Source organism: Peromyscus californicus, unplaced genomic scaffold (genome assembly GCF_007827085.1).
Source record: "Peromyscus californicus insignis strain IS unplaced genomic scaffold, ASM782708v3 Scaffold_15__1_contigs__length_86483966, whole genome shotgun sequence".
Taxonomy (NCBI): Eukaryota; Metazoa; Chordata; class Mammalia; order Rodentia; family Cricetidae; genus Peromyscus; species Peromyscus californicus.
The window spans coordinates 60,710,793-60,736,615 of record NW_026294447.1 but is presented as its reverse complement, the minus strand read 5'-3'; the positions used below and the strand labels follow the sequence as shown (position 1 = coordinate 60,736,615).

The 25,823-nt window shown below is 50.7% G+C and overlaps 1 protein-coding gene and 1 long non-coding RNA gene across 5 annotated transcripts; one reads left to right on the top strand and one right to left on the bottom strand.

Moving 5' to 3' along the window:
• On the bottom strand, positions 1-5,438 carry Lbhd2 (LBH domain containing 2). Of its 4 annotated transcripts, none has more exons than XM_052739058.1 (4): positions 5,221-5,438; positions 3,491-3,574; positions 1,401-1,557; positions 1-325 (listed from the first exon to the last, which is right to left on the bottom strand). In XM_052739058.1, the coding sequence occupies exons 2-4, from the start codon at positions 3,554-3,556 to the stop codon at positions 168-170; spliced, it is 381 nt and encodes a 126-aa protein (XP_052595018.1). In that variant the 5' UTR covers positions 3,557-3,574; positions 5,221-5,438; the 3' UTR covers positions 1-167. The 4 variants fall into 4 exon arrangements, with proteins under 4 accessions (XP_052595018.1, XP_052595017.1, XP_052595020.1 ...); XM_052739057.1 differs by having other exon boundaries at positions 5,231-5,434; XM_052739060.1 differs by having other exon boundaries at positions 1-338; positions 5,231-5,411.
• On the top strand, positions 5,385-24,298 carry LOC128110966 (uncharacterized). The gene is made up of 4 exons (XR_008218427.1): positions 5,385-5,491; positions 7,333-7,491; positions 9,607-9,763; positions 23,560-24,298. It is a non-coding gene; the product is annotated as an uncharacterized LOC128110966 (long non-coding RNA).
• Positions 24,299-25,823: the final 1,525 nt, after the last annotated feature.

Here is a 25,823-nt window from a genome sequence, read left to right as displayed (position 1 = left end):
TGCCCATGGCCACCGGGAAGTGTGCCTTTATTTCTGCTTCAAATCACTGGACAAAGAGGGGTATACTCCAGATCTGGACCATGGAACACAAAGGCAGGGACTGAGGTCCTGGCCACACTTGGCCAGACAGGAAGCTTGGTGAGTCCTGGTGGGCCCAGTCTTTTCTGTCAATCAGCCAGTCGTCGTGGGATCAAGGCCCTCTCGGGGGTCAGAGAGCGGAGCTTGCCATGCCCTTCTCTGTTACTGGACAGGGAATGCCTGGTGCCCAGAGCTGACGCCCTCGATGCCATCGTGATCTGCTGCCTTCCCTGGCGCTCCTGGTGGACTGGAGGAAGGAACTGCAAAAAAATATACACAAAAGCCTCTACAGTGGTGGGGCGCTGTAGCTGGACTGGTCCTAGGGGTCTAAGGTAAGTCTCTGGCAGACATCTGGGTGGGGCAGCCCCTTCTTCCCAAGAGCTGACGGGAAGGAAGAGGTGATGATACACTTGTTTTAGGGAAAGAGAGAAGGAGGGTGAAGCCCACCTCTGGGAGCAGAAGCAACCCTCGTCCCACCTGGCCCTCTACTTCAGGGGAAAGTATGGCAGAGAGAAGGGTAGACCCAGGGCCTCTCCAGAGCCCAAGCCCCAGTGGTCACCTGAGGGCCAGACCCTGCTGCTCCCATCTCTGATGCTGGCCCGACAGAGTGAAGGAGCTTTAAGTAGATGTGGGGGCTCTGGCACAGACCCCTTCGGGGCCAGCTACATAAGGGCTACTATAACAGCTGCTCCCTGGGGCTGAGGTCTCGGGAGAGGAGGAGGGCTTGTGGGGTCCTGAGCATCCTTCATGGGAGCTGAGCTCACTTCCTCACAGGGGATCCTCCAGTGGCTTCCAGACATAAGGATTTCCAGGGTACAGCTCAGCCCACATGGCCACAGCTTTCAGTGGCCTAAGAACCACTCTAGAGGGCTCCACTGCCAGCTTGCTGGCCCTGAGGACTGACCCCCTCCCGCCCCACCCTCCTCTAGATGTTCCAGGCTTTCACCAAGGCCCCTGCCGCCAAGACATGAGGAACCCATGTTCCCGAATGTGCCCCTTTACCCTGGCCCCTCTGGACCCTTGTGGGCAATGTGCACTGTTCCAAAGGTCTTGAGTCAAGAGGGAAGGAAGGGGAACAGAAAGCGGCTGGAGGGCAGGAGAGGGTGCATCTGTCAGGTGATGGAGACACAGGCGTGCATGAGGGGACAGGTAGAGAGAGGAGGAAGCATGGGAGCAGAAGGAGCAGGTAGAGGCAAGGCAGTGCTCTGGTGCAGGGCAGATGGTGTCAGGGTGTGAACTAGTGCAGGGTCCCCCCACACCTGCTGCAAACAGACAGGAAGTGGGTGCGGTTTCTGACACAGGTGAAATGGCCTCTCACTCACCAGCAGCAGCCTGGATCTGAGGGGTACTCCTCTGGGTGCCCTCAGGTGGCCAGCGCAGCTCCCCACTTTCCACAGCACCCATTTCAGTGGGTTCCACCACAATAGAGGGCAGTCGCTGGCAGAGCCGAGGGCCCTTCTCCCGGACGCCTACTGCAGCCTATACGGAGAGTGGGGAAGGCTCAGGGCAATACTGGGCCGTGGGCTCCTGGCCCCCTGCTCTTCGGCCCTCCACCTGCCCTACTAGGAAGGTCAAGAACAGGCAGGGTGAACAGTCCCTACCCCTTACCACCACTAGGGAATAAGGCACCAAGGGAACACCGTGGCACTCACCTGGGCTCAGACCCAGAGAAGCCCATTTCACAGACAGACCCTAAGACCACAGAGACCAAGTTACTCAGGAGGGAGCCCGGGACTGAGCACCCCAGCTGCTTCCAGTACCTGGACTCCAGCACACTTCCTTTCTGGGGGTTCCCCTGCTGGGTCCTTGGCCTCCTCCCTCCACAAGGCAGGCTGAGGAGCTAGGAAGACGTTGCCATGGCAATCAGAGCTGGCTCTCGCTCATTGTTCAGTGCCCACACGCCCTCTGGGTGCCCTCAGCATCTCCACATCCCATTCAAGGCTTTTCAAGGTCGAGGCTGTCTCACACAGCTCCATCCCTTGGTGCCCCAAGGTCTGACTTGCCTGTGCGGCTCCACCTCTGTGCCCTCCTGGAGTTCTGGCAAAGACCGATACCTAGTGTATGTGCGCCTTCCCATGGTGGCATGAGGGCCTTCAGGAAGGCAGGCACAGAGCAGGCAGGTTGTTACACTGGCCCTGGATGCCTGCTTAGAGCCACTGGGCACTGGTTCCCACACATGCTCTACCCAGGACCCTTTAGCCAAGTACTACAGTGACCCTGAGGTCTGAGAACAGGTGTCACCAGGCTGGGTCATCTGTGGAACAAAAGAACAGAAGTCCTCAGATGACAGCAGAGCAGGGACCCTTTCCTGCCCCCTAGCTGGGACCTCCTGGGGCTGACCCTGTATTGGCATTGCCAAATCAGGCCTCCTTGCCCATCCCGGCTCCCTCCTCACATGCCATTTTACTTCCTGCCCCTCAGCCGGGGGGTTCTGGCTGGAGGGTACCTACTATGGGAAGGTGGCCAGGCCAGTAGGACCTTCAGGGTAGCTGTGCCGATGAGCTCAGAGTCTAGGCTGCCTCTCCTTCACTGGCCCCACTGACCCAATCCAGCTCAGGAACAGAGACCCCAAGCTGCTCCTTTGTGCAGGGACTAGGTTCTCATTTTACTTTATTTCTGCAATGGGGTCTCTTGCCCCAGACTGGCCCGTAATCCACTGTGTAGCCAAGGCTGGTCTTGATCCTTCTGACTCACTTTCTAGACTACTAGGATTACAGGGGTGCATCAGTGCACCCCAGTATATTAAACATTTTGCTGCGTCAACATCCCTGACAAAAATTGGATCTGCAGGCACCCTAAAATTGTATCTACCATGACAGGCGGCGGTGGCTTGTGCCTTTAATCCCAGTACTCGGGAGGCAGAGATAGGAGATCATTGTGAGTTTGAGGCCAGTCTGGTCTACAGAGTGGTTCCAGAACAGCCAGGGCAGTTACACAGAGAAACACTGTCTCAAAAAACAAAACACACACAAAAATTGTATCACCCTGCAGAGAGCAAAGTGTAGTCATGTGCTTGGGGAATAAACCTTCACATTCCCAGGTCCAGAAGGAGCGCTAAGTAAGACAAGGTACCTTGCTTTCAATTGCTTTATCCACCAAATTTCTATAAAAATAGCAGTGGCGCTGGGCGGTGGTGGCGCACGCCTTTAATCCCAGCACTCGGGAGGCAGAGCCAGGCGGATCTCTGTGAGTTCGAGGCCAGCCTGGGCTACCAAGTGAGTTCCAGGAAAGGCGCAAAGCTACACAGAGAAATCCTGTCTCTAAAAATAAATAAATAAACAAACAAAAATAGCAGTGGCCTCCCCAAATAGAAGGGTAAACTGAGGCTAGCAGAGATGGCAGGCATATCTGAAGTCATAGGCTAGAGCTTGAGGCTGGCTCCCCCTGGTCTCCCATCTCTTCAACCACTTACCTTCCCTGCTGGGCCTCTGGCGCCCTCTGTAGGACTCTCCGATGAAGCTGACTGCAGAGTGCTCATGCTGATGCCGATGCCGGGCTACAGAAAGACAAGAGCAGAAACGAGGTGTCCACTGCAGCCAGTGTGAGCTGGCCTCCTCCTCCGGGAACTCACCCCACCCCAGCCTCACCTGGCCCAAAGCTCACAGCTTAGGCCTGATCTTTGTTATGCTGCTCCCTCAGAGGAAGAGCAGGGACAGCTGCCATACAGTGCCCAGGGCTGTAGAGAAGTGTGGCAAGAGAGGGAGAGATTGACCCAGCCTTGAGAGCCAGGAAGGCTTCCTGGAGGAAGATCAGCTGGCCTGAGGCCTCCCTAAGGGATGAACAGCAGGCTGTCAGGGCAGCAGAAGGAAAGATTGGTGTGCCGAGGCAGGGGACAGCAAAGAACACAGCAGACCTGAGGACCCAAACAGGTTTCAGAGTCAGGAGGCTGGGACCACCTGGGACTCCAAGGTGCCCAGTTCCCCCCCAAGAACACCCCTTCACCCACAGACCCCTGGGCCATGCCCTGAGGGCCTATCACCAGAGGGAGGCCGACATCTTGCCTGAACACGGCCATGCCTACCCAGGCAAGGCACGGGATGGAAAGACTAGGTCAGAGCCTCCACAGTGAGGACAGTAGAAAGAGAGTCCCTGCCAGAAATCATAGGCCCACCCTCAGACCTTCCCCAGCAATGCAGCAGGGTAGGTTCTTGGGGCCCAGCCTAGGCCAGAGGAAGAAATGAGGGTGGGGTCTAACAGGCACTGGCCAGATTTTAGACAGGCAGCACAGGGCCGCAGGCTAGAGGCCGGGGAGCTGGAAGAAGATAGGGCCAAGGCAAAATAGTGAACCCCCAGGATGGAATGTCTGAGACACCCTCCAGGAGGCAGGTACTTGGAGGGGGGCGGGAGGCGGAGGAAACGCTCTTAGCAAGGTCAACTGCTAGTCTGGGAAATGAGGCTCCTTTTACCAAATGTCCACCTCGGTCAGCTCAAGTTCCATGGAATCCCAGGGAAGTCTGGAAGGGGGACACGTGCCTGTGATGGGCATCCCCGGGCAGTAAGCAGCCACGTCCTAGCCACTAGTGCCTCTGTCCCAGAGCCCATGGGATGCCCTGTGAACTGCTGCTCCCAGCTCTGAGACCCTCTTAGGATCCTGCATACCTCCGAGTTCTGGGAACTTCGGCTAAGCCCAGAACAGAGACCCAAAGATGTCTCAGAGACATTCGGAAAAAGAGGGAGGGAGAGTGGCCCCAGAGGCCAAGCAAAGAGGGGCAGAGCTAACGAGTGAAAGGAGGAAGGTCGTTCCAGGGGAAAATCTGGGGAGCCAAGACAGCATCAAGGATGGAGCTACCATGGGGCGGCGAGCTGAGGGCAAGTGCCACAGGCTGTCTTGCTCTTGCCCAGTGCCTGGTGTCCGAAGCCACGGCTGCGAGTGCCGCCCACACTTCCATCCGCTCTGGGGTGCGGGAGGGCCAGGTGTGGTGGACCGCAGGCAGTAGGGGGCCTCTTGGTCCAGAGCCCCGCGTTAGATTGCCAAGGGGGACCGTGGGACCCACGCCCGTCCCTTCCGCGGGGCGCTCCCACTAACTCCTTACTGCACTCGCCCTCCTCCCCACGCACCCGCCCCTGGCTGCCAAGGTGCACCTTGGACGGACCCCTGAGGGTGAGGGTGGGGAGGGGGCGTTGCGCCTCCCGCACACTCACCGACACTCACCGCTGGCGCTTGCGGGGCCTCCACGCTGGCTCGGGAGCTCTCCTCCCTCGATCCTCCTCCGAGCTCTCCGCCCACACACGCGCTCGCAGCCAGCCCCTCATTCACACTCCCGCCCTCTGCTCTGCAGGGCCACCGGAAGGACCTGGCCTCCACCTCCCTAGACACCACCCTATTGCCAGAACCTGGTCCTGGCCACTTCAGATCTCCTCCCCCAATCTCAAGATTAGAATGTGAGGTGTAGCGTCACGTGGAGCCAGATAGGTAAGGAGGGGATTTTCTCCAACCAGGCACCTGAAAGGGAAGTGGAAAGGGGAGGAAGTGGGGCAGCTTGGGATTGTTCCCCATTCCCTCTCACATATTCGTCCCCAGTCCCATTCCTCAGAAGGTGCTAAATAGTCCGGGACAGTTGGTCTGGTGAGCAACTCTGACACCCAAGGCCATAGTGCATCATCCCTACACACGTAATCCACATAATTCCCCTTCTAGGATCCACTGTGGACTCTCAAACGTCCCAGTTCTCTCAGAGACCCGCAACCAATGTCCACATCTACTTATCCAAATCATCTCACACCCAACCATTGAACAGCAGCCATCATCTACCACCAACCACCCAACGTCCACCCTATGGGCAATCCACCGTTACCTTCCAAGTACCACCCACCCATTCTCCGGCCATCACTCAATCACCATCCACCGGCTAACATCCACTCACTACCACCTATCACACAGCTACTCTACTACATCCCCCACATATTCATCCTATCATTGCATCCAACATCCATCCCTCACTAGTCACCCAACCACCTTGTAATTCATCCATCCATCTTCTTTCCATGTATTTATTCATCTACTATCCTGATTATCCATCAATCAATACCTATTAACTATGAACACCACATCATCACCACACCCCATCCAACTACTGTGCACCTGTGTGTTCACCATCCATATGCAATTTACTAAACATCAACATGCTATGAAACACCTATCCAACAGACACTCATTTACATCCATTTATCATCTCTCCAGAAGTATTCAATGCTACAGGTTTCCATCAAATAACAACTTCATGCATCCATGTACCACTTACTAACTTCAATCATCAGTCTATTATCTGTTTACTATCCATGTGTCCTGAGCTTTCTACTAGCCTCTCTCTAATCAGCCGCAATTCATTACCTATAGTCAGTCATCAATTATCATCCATATTTATATGAACTGCACTCCACCTCCATCCATCCACCCATGACATTATCCTCGTCTATCACATGTCTACCTGTTCAGTATCCATCTCACAGTACTCACCCATCCATTATCTGTCATAATTCACTATTAATCCCAAATCTATCCAAGTAGCATTGACCATCTACCACTTTTCTATCCTAGGAAATTTCATTGAGTTCCACCTCTGTGTCAAACATTGTTGAAGGCACTGGGGATAGAGCAGAAGCAGTGAGCATTCGTCTACCATTGTTCCTCCCAACGAGCCATCTAGTCACTACCCACACATCGTCTCCCATCTGGTAGTATTATTTGATATTTACCTTCAGGGATCTCTCGTTATTCACCTACCATTGCCATCTTACATTAAATTATCCACTTACTATATACTGCTTCCAGCCATCTAGCCAGCCACCATCACCTCACTTTCATGACCATTCAACTTTCATGAGTCCATTTTCCAGGATGTAGTTATCAACTGTTTAAGCTTTCTCCATTCACATGGCCATCATCACCCTATCCTGAGTCCACCCATTCATTATTCACTCCCCACCATCCATCTACACTCAACCTGTTATCCTTCCAGCTAACAACCATTTATTTGCCATTTATGATGGTTAGTCTTGGTTGTAAACCTAATAGGATCTGGAACAACTGGAAGGCAGGTTTCTGGGCACAACTGTGAGGGGTTTTCTTGATTAGGTTGAAAGATCCACCCAAAGTGTAGACGGTAGTTTTTGGTGGTGGCCCAAGTACAAGGAGGTTTCGGGGGAGTTTCTGCCTGGTCGCCTTCACTTCCCACTGGGGAACTCATGCACTTTGTTGCTGCTACTGGCGTGGTTGTTGCCATTTTCACTGACATCAGAACCCAACTTCTTCAGCCTCTCATTGGACTGAAGACCAATGGCTCCCCAGGAATTCTCCAGGTCTTCAGAACCAGATTAGGACTGCTGGGGTATCCAGCCTCAGGGAGTGAACAGCCCGTTTGCAGTCTCTCTTGTGTGAAGATGACCACTGTTGGACTTCCCAAACTGTATCAGGTAAGCTAATTGGATAAATCCCCCTTTAATATATGTTCATTCTCTTGTTCTGCTCCTCTCGAGAACTCTAACACACCATTTATTTCCCATCCATGCCCCTCCATCTTCCATCTGACATGCTCTTGTCCATCACTCATGATCCATCCATCCATCCATCCATCCATCCATCCATCCATCAATCCTGTACCCATCCACATTTCCACTTAATTTATTTGAATAGACCCATCATAACCAACTTGCTAATTATCCACTGTGCATCTATACCTTATGATTTATCTACCAGATGTCTACCATCTGTCATCTGTTGCCTACAGTCTACCTGTTATCTATAAAGTCATTCACTATCTACCCATTGACTCTTCATCCTATCCAACCCATCCTCTATCTATCTACAATGCATCTATTCATCACTGCCCAGCCATCTACCTTCTACAGATACTCCTTCCCTCCCCATCCATTCACCATGGCAGCACAACCAGAAGTTTTGGTTCCAGTGCCTGCCTAACCACTGTGCACACATCCCACTTACATCATTCTACCATTGTATCCAGCATTCACCCCTCCACTCGTCACCAGCCACACAGTAATTCACCCTACCCAGCATACTTCCATGTAGTCATCTATGACCTTTACATTATTGATAATGTACATCTATTTTCACCTCTCTCTTTACACCTTTTCCATAATTAACATTCTTTTCCTCACTCATTCATAAGCCAAACATTCACTTATTGATAACTATTAAAATTGTTGTGGAGAGATGGCTCAGCAGTTAAGAGCATTTGTTGTTCTTACAGAGGACCCAGGTTCAATTCCCAGCACCCGAGGATACCAGGCATACACATGGTGCACAGACATACATTCAAGCAAAACACTCATACACATAAAATAAAACAAATTGATCTCTAAGAAAAATTCAATATAAAAAACATTCATTGTTCAGTGCAAAATCATCAAGATCTATAAGAATCTATCTAAATTCATGGTCCTATGATCCACAAAGAGCCAACAAGTCAGCGAGAGGAGTGTTGGCATACAAACATGCACTTAGGGGCCGATAGATGGCTCAGTGGGAGCGTGCACTGCTCTTGCAAAGAACCCCACTTCTGGTACCAAAACCCACATCAGGTGGCTCATGACCACTTGAAACTCCAGCTCCAGGGGCTCTGACACCTTCTTCTGGTGCCATGGAAACTCGTACTCCTGGGCACACAGCCACACATTCATACGTGTAATTAAAAATAAAAATAAGGGCTGGGGATGTAGCTCAGCGGTAGAGCACTTGCCTAGCAAGCGCAAGGCCCTGGGTTCGATCCTCAGCTCCAAAAATAAATGAATGAATGAATGAATGAATAAATAAATCTTTAAAAATGTACTTTGCCCTGAGGTGTCAGTGCCTCCATCTCTTGGGTACAGGGCAGGTGAAGCTTGTTGCCTGAGTTCCCTGGGAGGAGGAGTGGGAAGGAGTCATCACAGTGGAGTCTGCAGAGGCCTGGCCTGTTCCTGCAGCCTGGGAGACCGTGTGATGTGATTCGGAGGAGTAAGACCAGACAAGGAGGTGGCAGAGGTCCTGCCAGTGGGACTTGGGGATCAGCCTCCGATTTGGGGGCAACAGAGAGCTCCAGCGGGGCTTTAGGGAGGCAAGTTCTTAGAAAGGACCACCTACCTACGCACACCCCTCCTCTCCAGACAGAGGGGTCCAAAGGTCAGGACCAAAGGATCACATGCTTGGTGATCAGCTGCCAGGGCCATTGCCCACTGTGGCTTCAGCTGAACCATAACCTCCCAGCAGGAAATGTTCTGTGCAGACACACCCCTCCCGCGGCTCCATCCTCCCCATCCTCCTTCCCACCCGGGCAGGAATTGCTCACCCTGCTTATTAGTGCAGGTGTTAACTGCCACCTGAAGTGTTAGCTGTCATCCAAGGTGTTAGCTAACACGAGGCTCCGGCTGGGGTTTGGTCCTGATAGAGCTCTCTGGAAGTGCTCAAGGCTTTGAGGTATGTGCTATGCTGTAATGGATGGGGGTAGGGAGTGTCTGTAAAGACAGGACAGGGCCCAGAGCTTCCTACAAAGTCATCTTGAGGCCTCGCTTTGCTTTTGTCTCAAATTCTAGGTCTTTCCCACCTTCATGCCTCTACTTGGGGACTTCTCCACAGAAAAAGGCAAAGCTGACACCAGGAGCGTTGTGTTTGGTCATCCGAGGGAACCCGTGTCACTCCCTGGGCCTCCCTGTTGGTGCCAACGGAGTAAGGGATGGTGGATGAATGAAGGTAAAAATTGAGTACCTCTTAATGTGGGAAGACAGCTGCGGGCAGGTGCCAGCTTTGGACCTGATGGTTTGCTCTTGTCGCCCTCTGGTGGCTACTCGAAGCATTGGCGAGTCTCAACAGGAACGTTTTTTACAGGACACTATAAACTCTATGGTCCAGCATTTTGACCTCATGTACTGATCATCTGTGAGAAGACAAGTTCAGGACTGACCATTGACCTTGATGGGCTGGCAGGCAGACTTCTAAAAAAATATATCTAAAAGAATTTTATTATTTTTTTTAAATGTAAGCGGATATTTTGCCTGCATATATGCTTGAGCCCTATGAGCATGCCTGGTACCTGAGAGGCCAGAAGAGGGTGTCCGATCCCCTGGGATTGGAGTCATAGATGGTTTTGAGCTGCTACATGGTTGCTGGGAATTGAACCTGTGTCTTCTGGAAGAGCAGCCAGCATTCTTAACCGCTGAGCCATCTTTCCAGCCTCAGAAGTTTTGTTTTTTTTAAGACTTTGTGTGTGTGTGTGTGTGTGTGTGTGTGTGTGTGTGTGTGTGTGTGTGTATTTGAGTGTATGCATGACCCAGAAGAGGGTGTTGGATCCCTTGGAACTGGAGTTACAGTGTTTGAAGGATGCCTGGCTTACGACTTTTTAGACATGTGGTAGGATTTGAACTTTGGTTCTCATGATTGTGCTTCAAGCGCTCTTACCCACTGAGTGGTCTTTCCAGCCCCACAGTGCTTTCTGAGAACTCTGCCCTAGACAGTGGCTGCCAGCCTGCAGCTGGGAAGTTCCCCATCCCCCCCCCCCCCACATACACACACACACTCCTACCCTACTAAATGTCAGCTCATGTCCACAAAGGTAGGACAGTCCTTCTCCAGGGCCTATTGGTAAATGAACAGTAATTGTCATGAGACACCTTGGGTAACCCAGTTTGAAATGTATGCAGTTTATGTATGTTTTTATAACGTAGGAATGTTCTGGAAAATTACTCTGAAATTCTGGCCAACCAAACAGCACTTCCTGTGTGGCAGGCTTTGTCTGTAACTAAAATCTTTGAGATAGGTTCCCTTAATCATGAAACCCCGGTGAGAATGACATGATACACCACGTCGTAGAAGAAGAAATTAAGCATGAAGAGGTTGAGAAAGCTGTGTGGGGTCCCAGAGCTGTAGGAGAGATGGAGCTTGGATTAGAGTGGGCGGGTGTCTTGCTCTGTTCCTCTCGAGGCTGTCTCTAAATAACGGGCATGCACATCTCTTTCAGTAATTGGAAATTGTCCAGCCACACCTCAATGGAGGTGGGAGGACCTGCCCTCCTCCCCACAGGGCTAGGGATGGGAGCTGTTAGCTCTCAGAGAGGGTGAGTGGCCTGCCTCAGGGTGAACAGCTGGAAATGCTGAACTTGAGTTTTCCAGGTCTTTTCTACCTACCCGGAGCAGGAGAGCTAAGGCATTCTCCCTCTCCATGAGCCAAAGCAGACATCAGACGCTGCCCACCATCACAGCCTGGAGTTTAACAGATTCTCTGGTTGACAGAGTCTGCACTCTAAAAGCCCCCATTTGAAATTCCCTGCGCACCTAGAGGCAGAGCCCGTGACCAAAGCCAGTCAGGTGGGGAGTACTGCCACTCCCTGCTCTGGCAGGGAGTGCAGGTGGGGGCAGGACAAGGCTCAAAGCCTTGGTCTCACTTCATGCCAAGGGGAGGGGCCCTCCAGTCCCCTGCACCCCAAGGTGGCCATGAAGAACGGATGCCCACAGTATGACTGACATGACTGCTGGATGCGCTCTACAGACACCTGGGCACGCATTCTCCCAACAGCGCCAGCCCCCCATCCCGCCCTACCTTTCGGGTGACTCAGTTGCATAGGCCAGCATTTCCTCCAGTAGTCTATCCTGCAGCACACCACAACACTATTGGATAGCACCCCAACACAGCATCCCCCCCAGGTGTGGGCATTCTGGGCAGGTGAGGGTGCAGGAGCCAAGGTAGGAGGGGCAGCCTGCTCAGCCTCAGACTCCCCATGGTGGGAAAATGAAGGGGTGTCTGCCTGCATAGCCCTAAAAGACTGGTTTGGGGAACTGGTCCTCTGAACTCTGCTGAGAATCATTCAGATGGTAATAATAATGTTGACATGGATGTGGACACCACACCCACTACATCATCTCCCTTCTCTTCCAGCCTTGTGACATGTCAGCCTGATTAGTTCTGTTGTCCAACTTGACACATCTGGAAAGAGGGAACCTCCACTGAAGGATGGCCTCCCTTGGACTGGCCTGTGGGCATGTCTGTGTGTGTGTGTGTTGGGGGGCAGGTTCTTTCTTTGTGTAGCCCTGGTTGCCCTGGAGCTTGCTATGTAGACAAGGCTAGCCTCAAACTCACAGAAATCCGTCTGCCTTTGCCTCTTGGTTGCTGGGATTCAAGATGTCTGGCTCGTGTAGGGCATTTTCTTGATTACTGATTAATATGGGAGGGCCCAACCCGCTGCAAGCAGTGCCACCCCGGGCAAGTGGTTCTAGGTTATGTGTGTAAGCAAGCCGAGCAGCCTGTAAGTGGCGTTCTTCCGTGGCTTGTGCTTCCTGCCCTGACTGACTTCTGTCAGTGCTAAACTGGCCTGGGAGTTGTAAGACGAAGTAAACCCATTCCTCCCCTAAGTGGGTTTTCGTCAGGGTTTCTTTTTTCTTTTTAGACTTGTTTACTTTCACTTTATGTGTGTGGCTCTTTCACCACATGTGTATCCGTGCATCACATGCATGCCTGGTGCACACAGAAGGCAGAAGAGGGGCTCGAATCCCCTAGAACCCAAGTTAGAGAGTGTTGTGAACTTTTTGTGGGTGCTGGGAATCAAATCGGAGTCCTCTGGAAGAGCAGCTAGTACTCTTAACTGCTGAGCCACCTCTCCAGCCCCGGCCAATGTTTTATACAGCGTCATAGAAAGCAAACTAGATCAGATGGTGACTGACCCACTCCCTGAGCAGATCAGATGGTGACTGACCCACTCCCTGAGCAGATGAGGAACAACCTGCTAATCCTCTCCCCTGTGGAGCAATGTCCAGACTAGCTGGTCCCAGAGACTCTCCCTCTGTTCTCATTTAGGACTGGAGTGCTGCTATGGTTAGGATTTTGGAGCCTAGTGGAAAAAAGTTAGGCCATCGGGGGTGTGCTTTCAAAGAAGAGCTGGGGTTCTGGCCCCTCCCTGTCACTCTGATACCTGGATCCCTTGAAGTGAGGATGTCTGCTCTACTCCTCCCCCACGAATTACACACTACCACCATGATATGTTGTGCAGCTACAGTCCTAAAACAATATTACCAAGTCACCTTGACTGAGCCCTCTGAAGCTGTGAGCTAAAATGAAGCTCTCCCCATCTGAAATCAACTATCTCAGGGATTTGTCACACTGAGCCCACCTAAAGAACACAGGTAGGAAAGTGGAAAGAGGTATGTATTCACAGCCCGACAGTAGAGCGCTGGGGGGATGCTCTACAGAGCCTGCTGGCTCAGGCAATAAGGCAGAGGTCAAGACAGGTTCTCAACCCAAGGCTGCAGCAGGATCCCTGACCTTCCCATAGGGTTCCGGGTTAGTAGGTTTGGGGTCTATGTCTAACAAGTTTCCAGGTGCTGCTGCTGGTCCTACTGGAGACCACACTGAGAAGTACAAGTTGAAGGGAAGCCAGAAGACAACGATGTCCTCATCCTGCCCCTCCCGGGTCTCAGAGGTCCACATCTCAGGCAGTATACGCCAGCCTTGTAGCCCGTGGGGACTCCCAGGCCTCTGCTAGCCATAAAAGCTTAGATAAAGGTCCTGCTCCTCCTCTGATTATGTACCCCTAGAGGGCCTCTTGCCCATCGGAGCCTCCTTCCTTATCTGCATATTGTGGAGGAGAGAAGGCTGTGTGCCAGTCAGAGAGAGAGACCATGAGGCCAGAGATTAGCCTCTTTTGGTAGGAACCACCCTGCAGCTTGGGGGGAGGTGGAGTTCTGTCATGGGCCAGGCTACCTGGGCTCCAGACCGGCAGAGGCTTCCCCTCTCCAAACGCCAGCTCGCTCTTCTGATAGGGAGGCAGACCCTCCCTTGTCCCTTCGGTTCTCAGGCAGGTAGGAGTGGGGCCTGCCGAGCACTGAGCACACAATGTCTGCAGCCAGGAAGAGAAATCCTTGACCTAAATGCCAGCTGGCCTCAGAACTCCCTGTCATCCCTGAGCGAGCAGGAGCTACGGAAGGTTTCAGAGCAAGGTTGGGGGGTAGTCAGTGCCAACTTTTCTGAAAATGCCTCTGGTGGTCAGTGGGAGATGGTCAGGCCGCCAGGAAGGGGAGTGTGGGCAGTCAGGGCTTTGCACAGGCCGTGATGGTCAGCATCCCCTGTCCCTGCCCTCTTCTTGCTGCTGTGACAAGCTGCCGTGTGTGACTCTAGGGTTATCTGTGAGGACTGTGCCCACTGTGACTATGGACTGAACCTATGAACTCCCAGAAGCTTCGCAGATTGTGGCAGAGAGGCAGTCTCCTCTTCCCCTGGCGAATGAGGAGCTGGGGGCCTCAGGGAGCTCTCGTGCAGCTCCAAAGTGTCCTGGGTAGGCAGCTTCTGGCATTGCTGGGCTTGCACTGTTAGATGCCAGAAGCCTTGGCGGGCTGCAGAGCACTTTCCCGGAAGATATGGAAGAAGGGTTAGGAGGGGCTTGTGTGCAGTCTAAATCAGTGTGGCCAGAAACGGATGGTAGTGTATTTGCAGGGGACAACGTAGGTCACGGGGTGGTCCAACCCCGGAGACCACCCTCTCCTGGATGGAAGAGGTGAAGGAAGCAGCGGAAGGTGGGATCCAGAATGGAGAGGGTCACCTCCCCTTGGCTTCCTGGAGAGGGGAGTAACATTTGGTCAGGGCAGTGTCAGGTGCCAATGGCAAGGAAGAAGCCTGGAAGACAAATGCCCTTCTTGTCTCCTTCTTTCCCCTAGATGCCCATCAAACTCTGCATTACCTGAAACCACAGGCCAGATAGCTGGCCCAGATATGATGGCACCCACACAGGCACCTTCATAGATGTAGCAGCTAGAGAGGGTAAGGTGAACCTGGGCCATGGGTATGACAGCTGTGTTACCGCCAGCTTCTTCCTGCACCGTCTCTGTGGTCCCTACCTCTTCCTCTCTGTTGTAAGGCTCTTTGTAAACAGATCTTTCTAGAATAATCCTTATCTAATGGTGCCAGTTGTTCCCTGCTGGGCCCTTGCCTGACAGGGATGTTTGATGCCCTGTGAAGGCCCACTGACAAACTCTCCTGGAAGGCTGCCCCCTGCCTTGCTCCCTCACCCCAGTAGACTAGTGGGGGTTCCCAGACTGACTTTCTGCCTTTGCGGTCTACGTGTTTGGTCCCAGCTACGTTGGCCTTTATGATAATGGCTTCCTGGTTCCACTCTCGGCTCCTCCCACGGTATTGCATTGCTGAACAAAGAGGAGGTGTTCAGAGGTCCCCATCTCTCAACCTGACATGCCAAGCAACATTACAAGCCCCAGGACCCTCTATCCGCCCTGCCTCCCTCCTGCGGCTCCTTGCCTCTTTCCTTCATATTAATGTTACCGGGGCGTTTCTTTGTGTCTGATCATGGTAAGGTGGTAGCCTGTGATCCCGAACTTCACAGCCTTCAGTGTGGTCAGCTGAGGTGTTGAAAAGGAGAGCGTGTATCTTCAGGAAGAGCTGTGATCCAGAGAGTCTGGCTACAGGACGCCAGGATCTCAGGGGTTCTGGGACCCTGCAGGTATGGGAGGGAGGGAAGAGGCCTCTCATTAGGTAATGGCTATCTGTGCTTGTCAGGCCTTGGAGGGTTGGCTTGCCCACTCCATCATTCACACTTCTGCACGTGCCCTGTGCCGGGCATCTCCCTTATAGTGTCACTTAGGAGAAAGACCTCCCTGTTTGCAAGGCACCCCTTTTCATGTCCCCCAGGTCCACCGTCCACTTCCTCACAGAATCAGCACATCCTTGGCTCCGTCTTCTTTACTTCTTTCCGTCCTGGTCTGTGGTCTGGTCCCTTGGTTGGAATGCACCTTAGACCCAGACAGGGTTTCCAGGAGCCAATGGTCCATAGCCTTGGTTTGGTTGAGAGAATTACTCTGCACTGTTTTTAGGGGCTATATGGAATTCTACTGCCTGGTGTGTGTATGTGTTTTGTTATTTGTTTATTTTTATTTTCTGAGTCAGAGGGGTTTTTGTTTTGTTTTGTTTTCTTCCTTCCTTCCTTCCTTCCTTCCTTCCTTCCTTCCTTCCTTCCTTCCTTCCTTTCTTTCTTTCTTTCTTTCTTTCTTTCTTTCTTTCTTTTTGTGACAGGGTTTCTCTTGTGTAACCCTGGCTGTCCTGGAACTCAGACCAGCCTGGCTTCAAACTCACAGAGATCCACCTGCCTCTGCCTCCGAGTGCTGGAATTAAAGGCATGTGCCACCACTGCCCGGCTTCTGAGGCACTTTTTTTGTAACTTAGGCTAGCCTGGAGCTTGCTATGTAGCCAAGAATGACCATGAACTTCTGATATTCCTGCTTCTGCCTCCCAGGATGAATTAGTTACTTTTCTGTTGCTGGGATAAAACATTATGACCAAATCAACTTATAGAAGAAAGAGTTTATTTGGGCTTAAGAAAGTTGAAAGTTGGCCAGGCAGCTGTGGCGCATACCTTTAATCCCAGCACTCGGGAGGCAGAGCCAGGCGGATCTCTGTGAGTTTGAAGCCAGGCTGGTCTACAGAGCAAGATCCAGGACAGGCACCAAAACTACACAGAGAAACCTTGTCTCAAAAAACAAACAAACAAAACAAGTCAACCAGGGGACTCATGAAGGCAAGGCAGCAGGGGCAGAAAACTCACAAGCATGAGGCAGAGAGGAGCGGACTGGGCGGGACCCAAGTGACTTCCTCCTGCAAGGCCACACCTCCTAAGCCCCGAGCAGTGCCACCAACTGGGGACCAAGCATTCAAATGCCCAAGACTATGGGGGACATTTCTCATTCAAGCCACCACATGAGTACATACCACCACAAGTGTGCACCACCAGGTCTGGCTGGAATTCCACCTTTGGAGTGTCCCAGACTTACCTATTCTTCTGCCTATATGGATAGTTAGGCTTTCATTTTTCCACAGGCAGTAACAATGCTGTGACTATCACTGTACAAGTGGCTGAATCAGCCCTGAAGAGGACACACCCTGCGGGAGAACTGAGGAGGTCATACAAGTGGCCTGTTTACCAGGGTGTGGGCAGGGTCAGACCAGGAAGGAAGGGACGGACCAGCATGTCCCATTATACGTCCCACGGGGTGGCTGGAAGGAAGAGAATCATCATCTGAGAGTGGAGCCCTCAAGGAAGGACCTAGATGGGAGCGGTACTGTCAGCTACAGGGTGAAAACCATCCCGTATGCTCTTGCTAGACACCCGCCGCATCCAGAGTCTCCCAGGGTAGCCCGCTTTGGAGTACAGAGTAGGATGGAATGTAGGATCTGCAGAGATAAGGCAAACCTCTTAGCCCTGTGCCCTTCATCTTTCACTCTTGTCCTATGGAGGAAGATGTGTCCTTAACCCCAACGGCCACAGAACTGTCCGTCTCTGGTGACTGTGACAACCAGGGTGGCATCACCATCAGTGTTTGTGTAAGGTGTGTGTGAGTGGGTGGAACGGCCCTGCCAGAAGCAGTCCTAAGACTCACACTGCCACAATGCCTGCCTCTGGGCCCTTCCCATGCCCTGGCTCCCTGTGGGGGCTCTTAGCAGCTCTTTTCCTTAGCTCTGGAGAGATGACTGGAACTTTTGTTCACTCGGGACCTGACTCCCCTCAGGGCCCGTTTCTAGTGAGCTCTCCTTTTCTGCAATAAGAGTTATTAACAGGAAGTATTAGGAGTACCTCCCTGGAATTCCTAGGTTCTGTACAAGATCCCCTTGCCTCACTAGCCGAACCCGTTCACAGTCCCCCTGGTGGTTGAGGCTGAGCATCTTAGGACTGTCGGCTTGGTGGGGTGGGGCGGGCAGGGCTGGCGGGGGAGGGGCAGCCTCAGCTGAAATCCTGCAATCCATCTGAGCTGTGACATGATGTGACTGTGTTTCCTGAAGGAAGCGTTCCTTTCTTGGACGCTAGCCCAAGGTCACAGGAAGGAAAGCAGAATTCCTGTGTGTTAGTTGGTGTTAGGCGGGAGGACCTCCTCGGCTTGGTTCCTGGACTCATCATGTGCTGGACTCTTGGGGCATGGCACTATACAAAGCCTGCTGGGGAAGGAATATACCACACCCTGCAGGGTGGGCCTGACGGTGAGGCATGTGGTAGTCAGGGGATTTCGTAGGCAGGAGCTCTCTACCAAACTTCCTTCTCCATAAAATGAATCCTACAGTTCTCAGTGATGTTGTTTGGGTTGCTATGGCGATAGATAAATAAAACATTCTCAAAGCCCAAAAATGGTGGTGCTGGTAGAAGCGGTGTGACTGGGAAAGCAAGCACGCGCCCACTGTGATGGAAAGGGTGTAACGGCAGTAACTGGGAGATGGCATCTGATGAACGGCACAGCATGGGGCCCTGTGGATGAAGTTTGGGCTGGGTGCCATGACGGAAGCCACGTCAGTCTGGGTGAAGGGAGTCTGTGGCCTCCATTCCTCCGCCTTTTGTCAGTGGTACCTGGGTCCTTTGAACAAGCACTGTGGCAGGGGATGAGAGACAGCCGATGTCTTCAGAAGGGTCGCCCTGGTCATGTGAACCCTGAGAGCCTCCTCCCCACTGCACCTTGCTTGGTGAATGAATCTTCATTCTCACAGGCTGGCATGTTGTGCCTACCCTGAGAATTATAACCAGATTGCCACCCCCGCTGGGGTGCACCTTTCAAAGCCTCTGATTGGCTAGATAATACATTAGTTATGAATTGACATGGAGTTTTGCCTTCTGGGAGACTTTCTCTTCAGTGTTGTCTTTTAGGAACTTACCTCACTGGGTCCAACCACCACTGGCTGAGGCCATTACCCCCTGGAGAGCAAGCTTTACTCCAGCCCCATCCTGTATTGACTGACCATGAGGCCATAGCTGTGGGGTAAGAAGAGTTTGCAGAACAGTGGGAGCAGATACCATGGGCGTCATGCTACCTGCTCATGACCTTCACTCACTTCTTCCAGACATATCTGGGTCCAGTGTCATTTTACAGCAGAACACTGTTATGCATACCTGGTTTTGTGGTATCGTGGATAACATTGACTTTTTGATGGGCAGATAAATTGGGTTGAATAGTTTCTTGGTATCCATGGCCAAGCAGTCACCTTTACTAAGCCAGTACTAACTGAGTAGCAAGCCAGTAGGAGCCTTTGAAAAGGAGAACAGTCATTGGTAGAAGAAATGGATTTATTCGACAGCCCTGGAGTGTCCAGGGTAATGGGTCTCCTACCAGGCTGGCTCTACAGGCCTCTGCCCTACACACACACACACACACACACACATACACACACCACACACATCATACACACACACACAACACACACACCACAGACACACATACACACACCATACACACGTAAACATACCACACACACATATAAACACATACATACACACACCACACACACCACATATACACACACACTACACACACATATATACAGCACACACACATACACACACACCACACACCCACTACACAAACATACACATACACTACACACACACCACACACACCACACACCACACACACACACACACACACACACACACACACACACACACACACACACGTGGAGGCCAGAGGACACCTTGAGTGTCATTTCTCAGGAACTATCCACTTTTTTCTTTTAAAGACATGGTCTATCACTGCCCTGGAACTCCCAGAAGTAAGCTAGGTTGGTTGGCTAGCGAGTCTGAGGATCCTCCTGTTTCTGCCTCCCCAGGGCTGGGGTTATAAGAACACGCTGCCACTTGAGCTGATGTGAGTTCTGGGAACCAAATATGTGTCCTGCACTTGACCAGCTGAGCTATCTGCATAATCTCACCTTTTCAAAGCATGCTGGGTCATGAGGCTGAGGGGCAAGCAGCCTTCACAAAGCCTGCGGCTGGCCACCAGCCTGCTGCTGCTCTGGATTCCACCCCAAACTGGCAGTCTGCAGGGATGCCCAGCAAATGAACAGAGAAAACCATGCAAGGTTGTGGTTATCACCTAGAAAATTCCAACATGCATAACCCCAGGCCAAAGATCCTGCTTCTCTTTTTTCACAGTGGGTTTTTACGTCTTTGAAATATTTCCCCCTCTATTTTGAGGGATATTTTAGCCGAGTATAAAATGTTAGGTCATAATTTTCTTTCGCTTTGCTGCTTTAGAGTGTTGCTTCAAATGAGATATTTGCTGACGCCTTTTTTTCTTTATATTTTCCGTGTGTGTGTGTGTGTGTGTGTGTGTGTGTGTGTGTGTGTGTGTGTGTTGCTGTGGGATGTTCTGTATGTCAAGTGTGTTGCTGATTGGTCAATAAATAAAACACTGATTGGCCATTGGCTAGGCAGGAAGTATAGGCGGGACAAGGAGGAGAATAAAGCTGGGAAGTGGAAGGCTGAGTCAGAGAGACACTGCCAGCCGCCACGATGACAAACAGCATGTGAAGATGCCGGTAAGCCACGAGCCACGTGGCAAGGTATAGATTAATGGAAATGGATTAATTTAAGCTGTAAGAACAGTTAGCAAGAAGCCTGCCATGGCCATACAGTTTGTAAGCAATATAAGTCTCTGTGTTTACTTGGTTGGGTCTGAGCGGCTATGGGACTGGCAGGTGAGAGAGATTTGTCCTGACTGTGGGCCAGGCAGGAAAACTCTAGCTACAGTGTATGTGTGTGTATGTGTGTGTGTGTGTGTGTGTGTGTGTGTGTGTGTGTGTGTGTGTGTGTGTGTGTGTAAGGGATGCCTGAGGAGACCAGAAGAGGGTGTCAGATCTCCTGGAACTGGAGTGGCAGATGGTTGTGAGCAGTGCACACTCTCAGCTTCTGAGCCGCTCTCCAGCCCTCTCTGGTGCCTTTTTCTCTCGCTGTTCTTCTTTTCTTTTACCTTCATCACTGGTTTGGAGAATTTCGTGATCTGTCTCGGTGTAGCAGTCACAGCATCTGGTTCTGTGTCCTGTGCTTGTTTGTATATCACTATATGTCTTCCATTTGTGGGTTTATAGTTTTGACATGTTTGGAAATTACTGTCATTTCTTTCTTAAAAATTATTCCTTTTGTCAGGCATGGTGGCGCATGCCTTTAATCCCAGCACTCAGGAGGCAGAGGCAGGTGGATCTCTGAGTTCAAGACCAGCCTGGTCTACAGAGCAAGTTCCATGACAGTCGAGGCTACACAGAGAAATCCTGTCTTAAAAAAACAACAACAGAACTGGAGAGATGGCTCAGAGGTTAAGAGCACTGGCTGTTCTTCCAGAGGTCCTGAGTTTAATTCCCAGCAACCATATCTTGGCTCACAACCACCTGTAATGAAATCTGGTGCCCTCTTCCAGTCTTCAGGGATACATGCAGGCAGAACACTGTATGCATAATAAATAAATAAATCTTAAAAAAGAAAAGAAAAGGCAAGTGCAACCATGCCAGGCACATTGCTTTAAAAACAAAACAAATTATTCTTTTTATTTATGGGGTTATAATATAATTGCGCCATTCCCCCTTTCCTTTCTCCCTCTAAAACCCTTCCAGATACCCCTCCTTGCTCTCTTTCAAATTCTTGGCCTCTTTTTTCATTAATTGTTGTTACATACATAAATATCTATATACATATATATTCCCAAATACATAAATACAACCTGCTTAGTCTGTATAAAATGTTATTTATGTGTATATTTGCAAGGCTGACCATTTGGCATTGAATACTCAATTGATGTGCTCTTTCCTGGCGAAGACTGTCTCCTGCTCTCAGAGTCCTTAGTTGTCTGTAGTTCTCGTGTGGGGTTGAGCCTGGTGGGCTCTGCACCCCATCTACTTTAGCATGTCCATTGTTGCTGTCCTTGTTCAGATCACATTTGGGAAGTCATGTTGGTGAGACTTGATGGGTGTTGCTTCTGACATTCCCGGGAGACAGTCTCACAGCGACTCTCTGATCCTCTGGCTCTTACAACCTTTCTGCCCCCTTTTGCAATGATCCCTGGGTTTAGGAGTTGCTTTGTAAATGTATCCATTGGGACTAGGTGCCACAGTTCTCCATTGTGACTGGTTGTGGTTTTCTGTATTGATCTCTGTCTATTGCAAAGAGAAGTTTCCTCGATGAGAGGTGAGAACCACGCTTATTATAGCTGAAGATTTGGAGCTAGAAGCCTCGGATTCGAGAGAACATGGGACATTTGTCTTCCTGGGTCTGGGTTGCCTCACTCAATACGATCTTTTCTAGTTCAGTTTGTCTGCAAAGTTCATGATTTCATTTTTCTTTACAGCTGGATAGTGTTCCATAGTGTGTATGACCATGTTTTCATTATCCATTCATTGGGTAAAGGACACTGAGGTTGTCCCATTTCCCAGCAATTGGTTCATCACCTGCTGTTGTCACAGAGTTCACAGGGGCTCAGTCCGCGTGTGTGTGTGTGTGTGTGTGTGTGTGTGTGTGTGTGTGTGTGTGTTCCTGCACATGCACATGTCTGTGGGTAGAGGTCAGAGGACCGACTTCGGGGAGTCACTGCTCTCCTTCCAGCCTGTGGGGCCCAGGAATCAAGGTTATCAGGCCATCAGGCTGGGGGGCAAGCCCCCTCACCAGCTGACCCACCTCACTGGCCCTCTGAATAATTCCAGTTTTAAACCTTTAATTTCATGAATCTTAAGTAGTATTTAATGTGTCATTAGTTACATACAGTACATTTTTCACTTCAGGGGCTGTAGTTTTCGTCATTCGATGTTAGATTAAAAATTAAAAGGATCTCCAGCTAATCCTCTCGCGGTGTAAACTGGAGGCTGGCTGTGACTCCTAGTCTCCTCACTGTGGGCTGTGCTTTCCTACCTGCTTGTTTGAAAGCTTGGTTACCCTTGACCGGATGCCAGGCATTGTGATGTTGCCATTTGAGACGTTGGGTATTTTTGCCTCCAATAAATGTTTTGTAGCTTTGTTCTGGGATGAAGTTAAATTATTTGTGAAGAGTTTGGTGTTTGTCTTGTTTTGATGATTTATTTGGCAGACATGGATGTATGCTCTGTCTAGTGCCCTCTTTCCCTTCCCCTTCCCTTCTACTTTTGGACTGAATTCAGGGCCTCACACTTGCTAGACCAGAGCTCTGCATGAAGCTAAATCCCAAATATTCAGTCGAGGGCTTTATCTAGGAAGTCTAGCAGCGGCGATTCCACCTCTGAGGCACAGTTGTGTCATTTGGATCTGAAGATTTCCCCCAAGGCCCACATGTTGAATGCCCTCTCCCTGGCTGGTGGCACCAGTCGGGGGGAGGGTGATGGAAGCCTTAACAAACGGGGCCTGGTTGATGGAAGTAAGTCGTCGTCGTGGGCATGCTCAGGGAGGGTACACTGGGAACCTGCTCTTACCTCTCCTTTTCTCTGCTTCCTGGTTGCCACGATGTAAAGATCTTTTCTCTGCTATATGCTCCTTACCATGATGTCCTGCTTCACCATGGGCCTAGAAATAATAGTCCAGTGGTCATAGAATGAAGTTTCTGAAACCACGAGCCACAGTAAATGCTTCTCCCCTTAAGCCATTTTTTTTCCTCAGCCACTTTTTCACAATGACAGAAAGCTGCCGAACACAGTAACCTTCCTGAGAATTCTATCCAATGTCTGAGAATGACGGGGTTTTCTAGTCAAGCTCGTGAGAAACATTATCTCTTTGTCTGTTTGTGCACCAGGTACTATTCCTCTAATCTTTTGGAAGCCTCTTTCCCTGGCCCTGGATGTTTTCTTCCCCGTGAGCACTGGTAAGTAGGCCGCTGGATTCCCAAGGCTCTGAGGCTATCCTTGCAGCTTGGTGCTATCCTGGGAGCTGTGGCTGTCTCCTTAGCCCTAACCATCTTCAAGCCTAAGGGAGATCACGGGGCTCCACCCCAGTTCTCTGGCTGGCTGGGTCAGAACATTCATCTCTGGCAAACAAGATCTCTGGGAGAGGGATCACTGCTATGATCCTGTCTTTTCCTGTCACAGAATTCTCTATTTCACGTATCTTGTCTATATATTTTTTTCTTTAAAAAAATTTTTTTTTGTTTGTTTGTTTTGGTTTTTCAAGACAGGGTTTCTCTGTGTAGCTTTGAGCCTTTCCTGGAACTTGCTTTGGAGACCAGGCTGGCCTCGAACTCACAGAGATCCACCTGCCTCTGCCTCCCGAGTGCTGGGATTAAAGGCGTACGCCACCACCGCCCGGCTAAAAAACATTTTATTTTATGTGCATTGGTATTTTGTCTCCATGTGTGTCTGTGTGAGGGTGTCAGATCTTGGAGTTACAGTTATTATCTGCCATGTGGGTGGTGGGAATTGAACCTGGGTCCTTTGGAAGAGCAGTCAGTGCTCTTAACCACTGAGCCATCTCTCCAGCCCCTTGTCTGTATTTTTCTTATGTAGAATAGTAATTCTGATCTCTGTCGCCCCTTGTTTTTTTTTCAGACAAGGTCTCACATATTCTGTCTTTGAACTTGAAGCCGCCAGGGAGGACCTTGAACTTTTCGGATCCCACTGCCTTTGCCTTCACAATGTTGGGATTATGGGACTGCAGGCCTGTGCCTCCAGGCCTGGTTACACAGTGCCATGGAGGAACCTGGGACTGGGTGCATGCTAAGCAAACACGCCTGCATAGTTCCTTATTCCCATCTCTTTAGGATTCCCTCCTGTCGTTCTCTGTGATTTGAAAGGATACTACAAGTCCCTTTCTCACATTGATTTCGAGAGAAAAGGAAACTTTGTTGCCTGTGGTCAGCTCCCCTTTCTCAAACAAGGCTTGTGTCTCTGGACTTGAAACCCTACTGTCAAAGCTGGTGTTAGGAGGCAGGAGTCAGCAAACTGCGCTCCACAAACCACGGGCTTCTGTAAATACAGTTTTACTGGCACAGAGCCACCGTCATTTGTTTAGACATCATCTATGCGGAATTCTCAAGATCTGAGAGTTAATCCTCCAGATTGCCTATATAGATTATCAAGGGAAATGCTTGGGAACCTTCCCTCACTCTGGACCAAGTCTATGCTTGTGGCATAGACTTTGTGTACATTTTGAGGTGCTGGGATGGGTTAACTTGGAGCAGGGTTGGTGTGTTGATCTAAAAGCTCAGAAATACACTGGCAAGTCCACACAGTTTACTGTGTGTTCTCATGGTTGCTGGAGAAGACATAGCCAGGCTGCCTCTGTCTAGGGGCCAAGAGCCGGTACCCAAGGCTATTTCACCCATCAGCTGGTCACAAACCTTGTTTCCTAAAATATTAGCCCTAATGTCCCAAGAGCAGCCACCAAAGTAAGAGTAGCATGAACAGGGCAGTGGGCAAAGTACTCCCTGGTGATTACTCAGAGTCCCTTCCCAAACTGTCTGAAATGCACAGGAGATTCTCTTATTCTTTTTACATCCAAGGAAACTGAGGAACAGAAACAACTTTGTTTATTAATTTACTTTTGGTCCCAGACTAGTGACCAAGTCCCATATGGACCCACTGTTTCAAGTTCAGAGGAAGCCTACAGAGGACACCTGGATCCACTCTGTCTTGGGGGCCAAAGGCGTCCTAAAAGGCAGTGTGGAAACAGATCTGGGATAAACAGACACACTAAAGGTAGCTGGGGGAGGCACTACAGACTGGCACAGGAGGGCAGGTACAAAGTTCTAATTTGGAGGGATTAAATATTTCAGAGGCAAGCAACCAGAGACTGGACTCAGGGACACCAGTGGGAGGGTCTGGGCTGACAGGGCCAGCCAGAGAAGACACTCTCTCATGGGGGACATTTATGGGACAAAGGAAGCATGGGTGGTCAGGAAAGGAATTCAGTTGTCTGGTCACACTATTTTAGGTCTTTGTCCTACAAACAGGGCTCAGATTTTAGTTTTGGGTAGGGAGATCCTCTTGGCCTTTCTTTTACAATTTTAAAAGCTGGGCATCATACACATGCAGTAACTAGTGAATACATTATATATGTGTATAG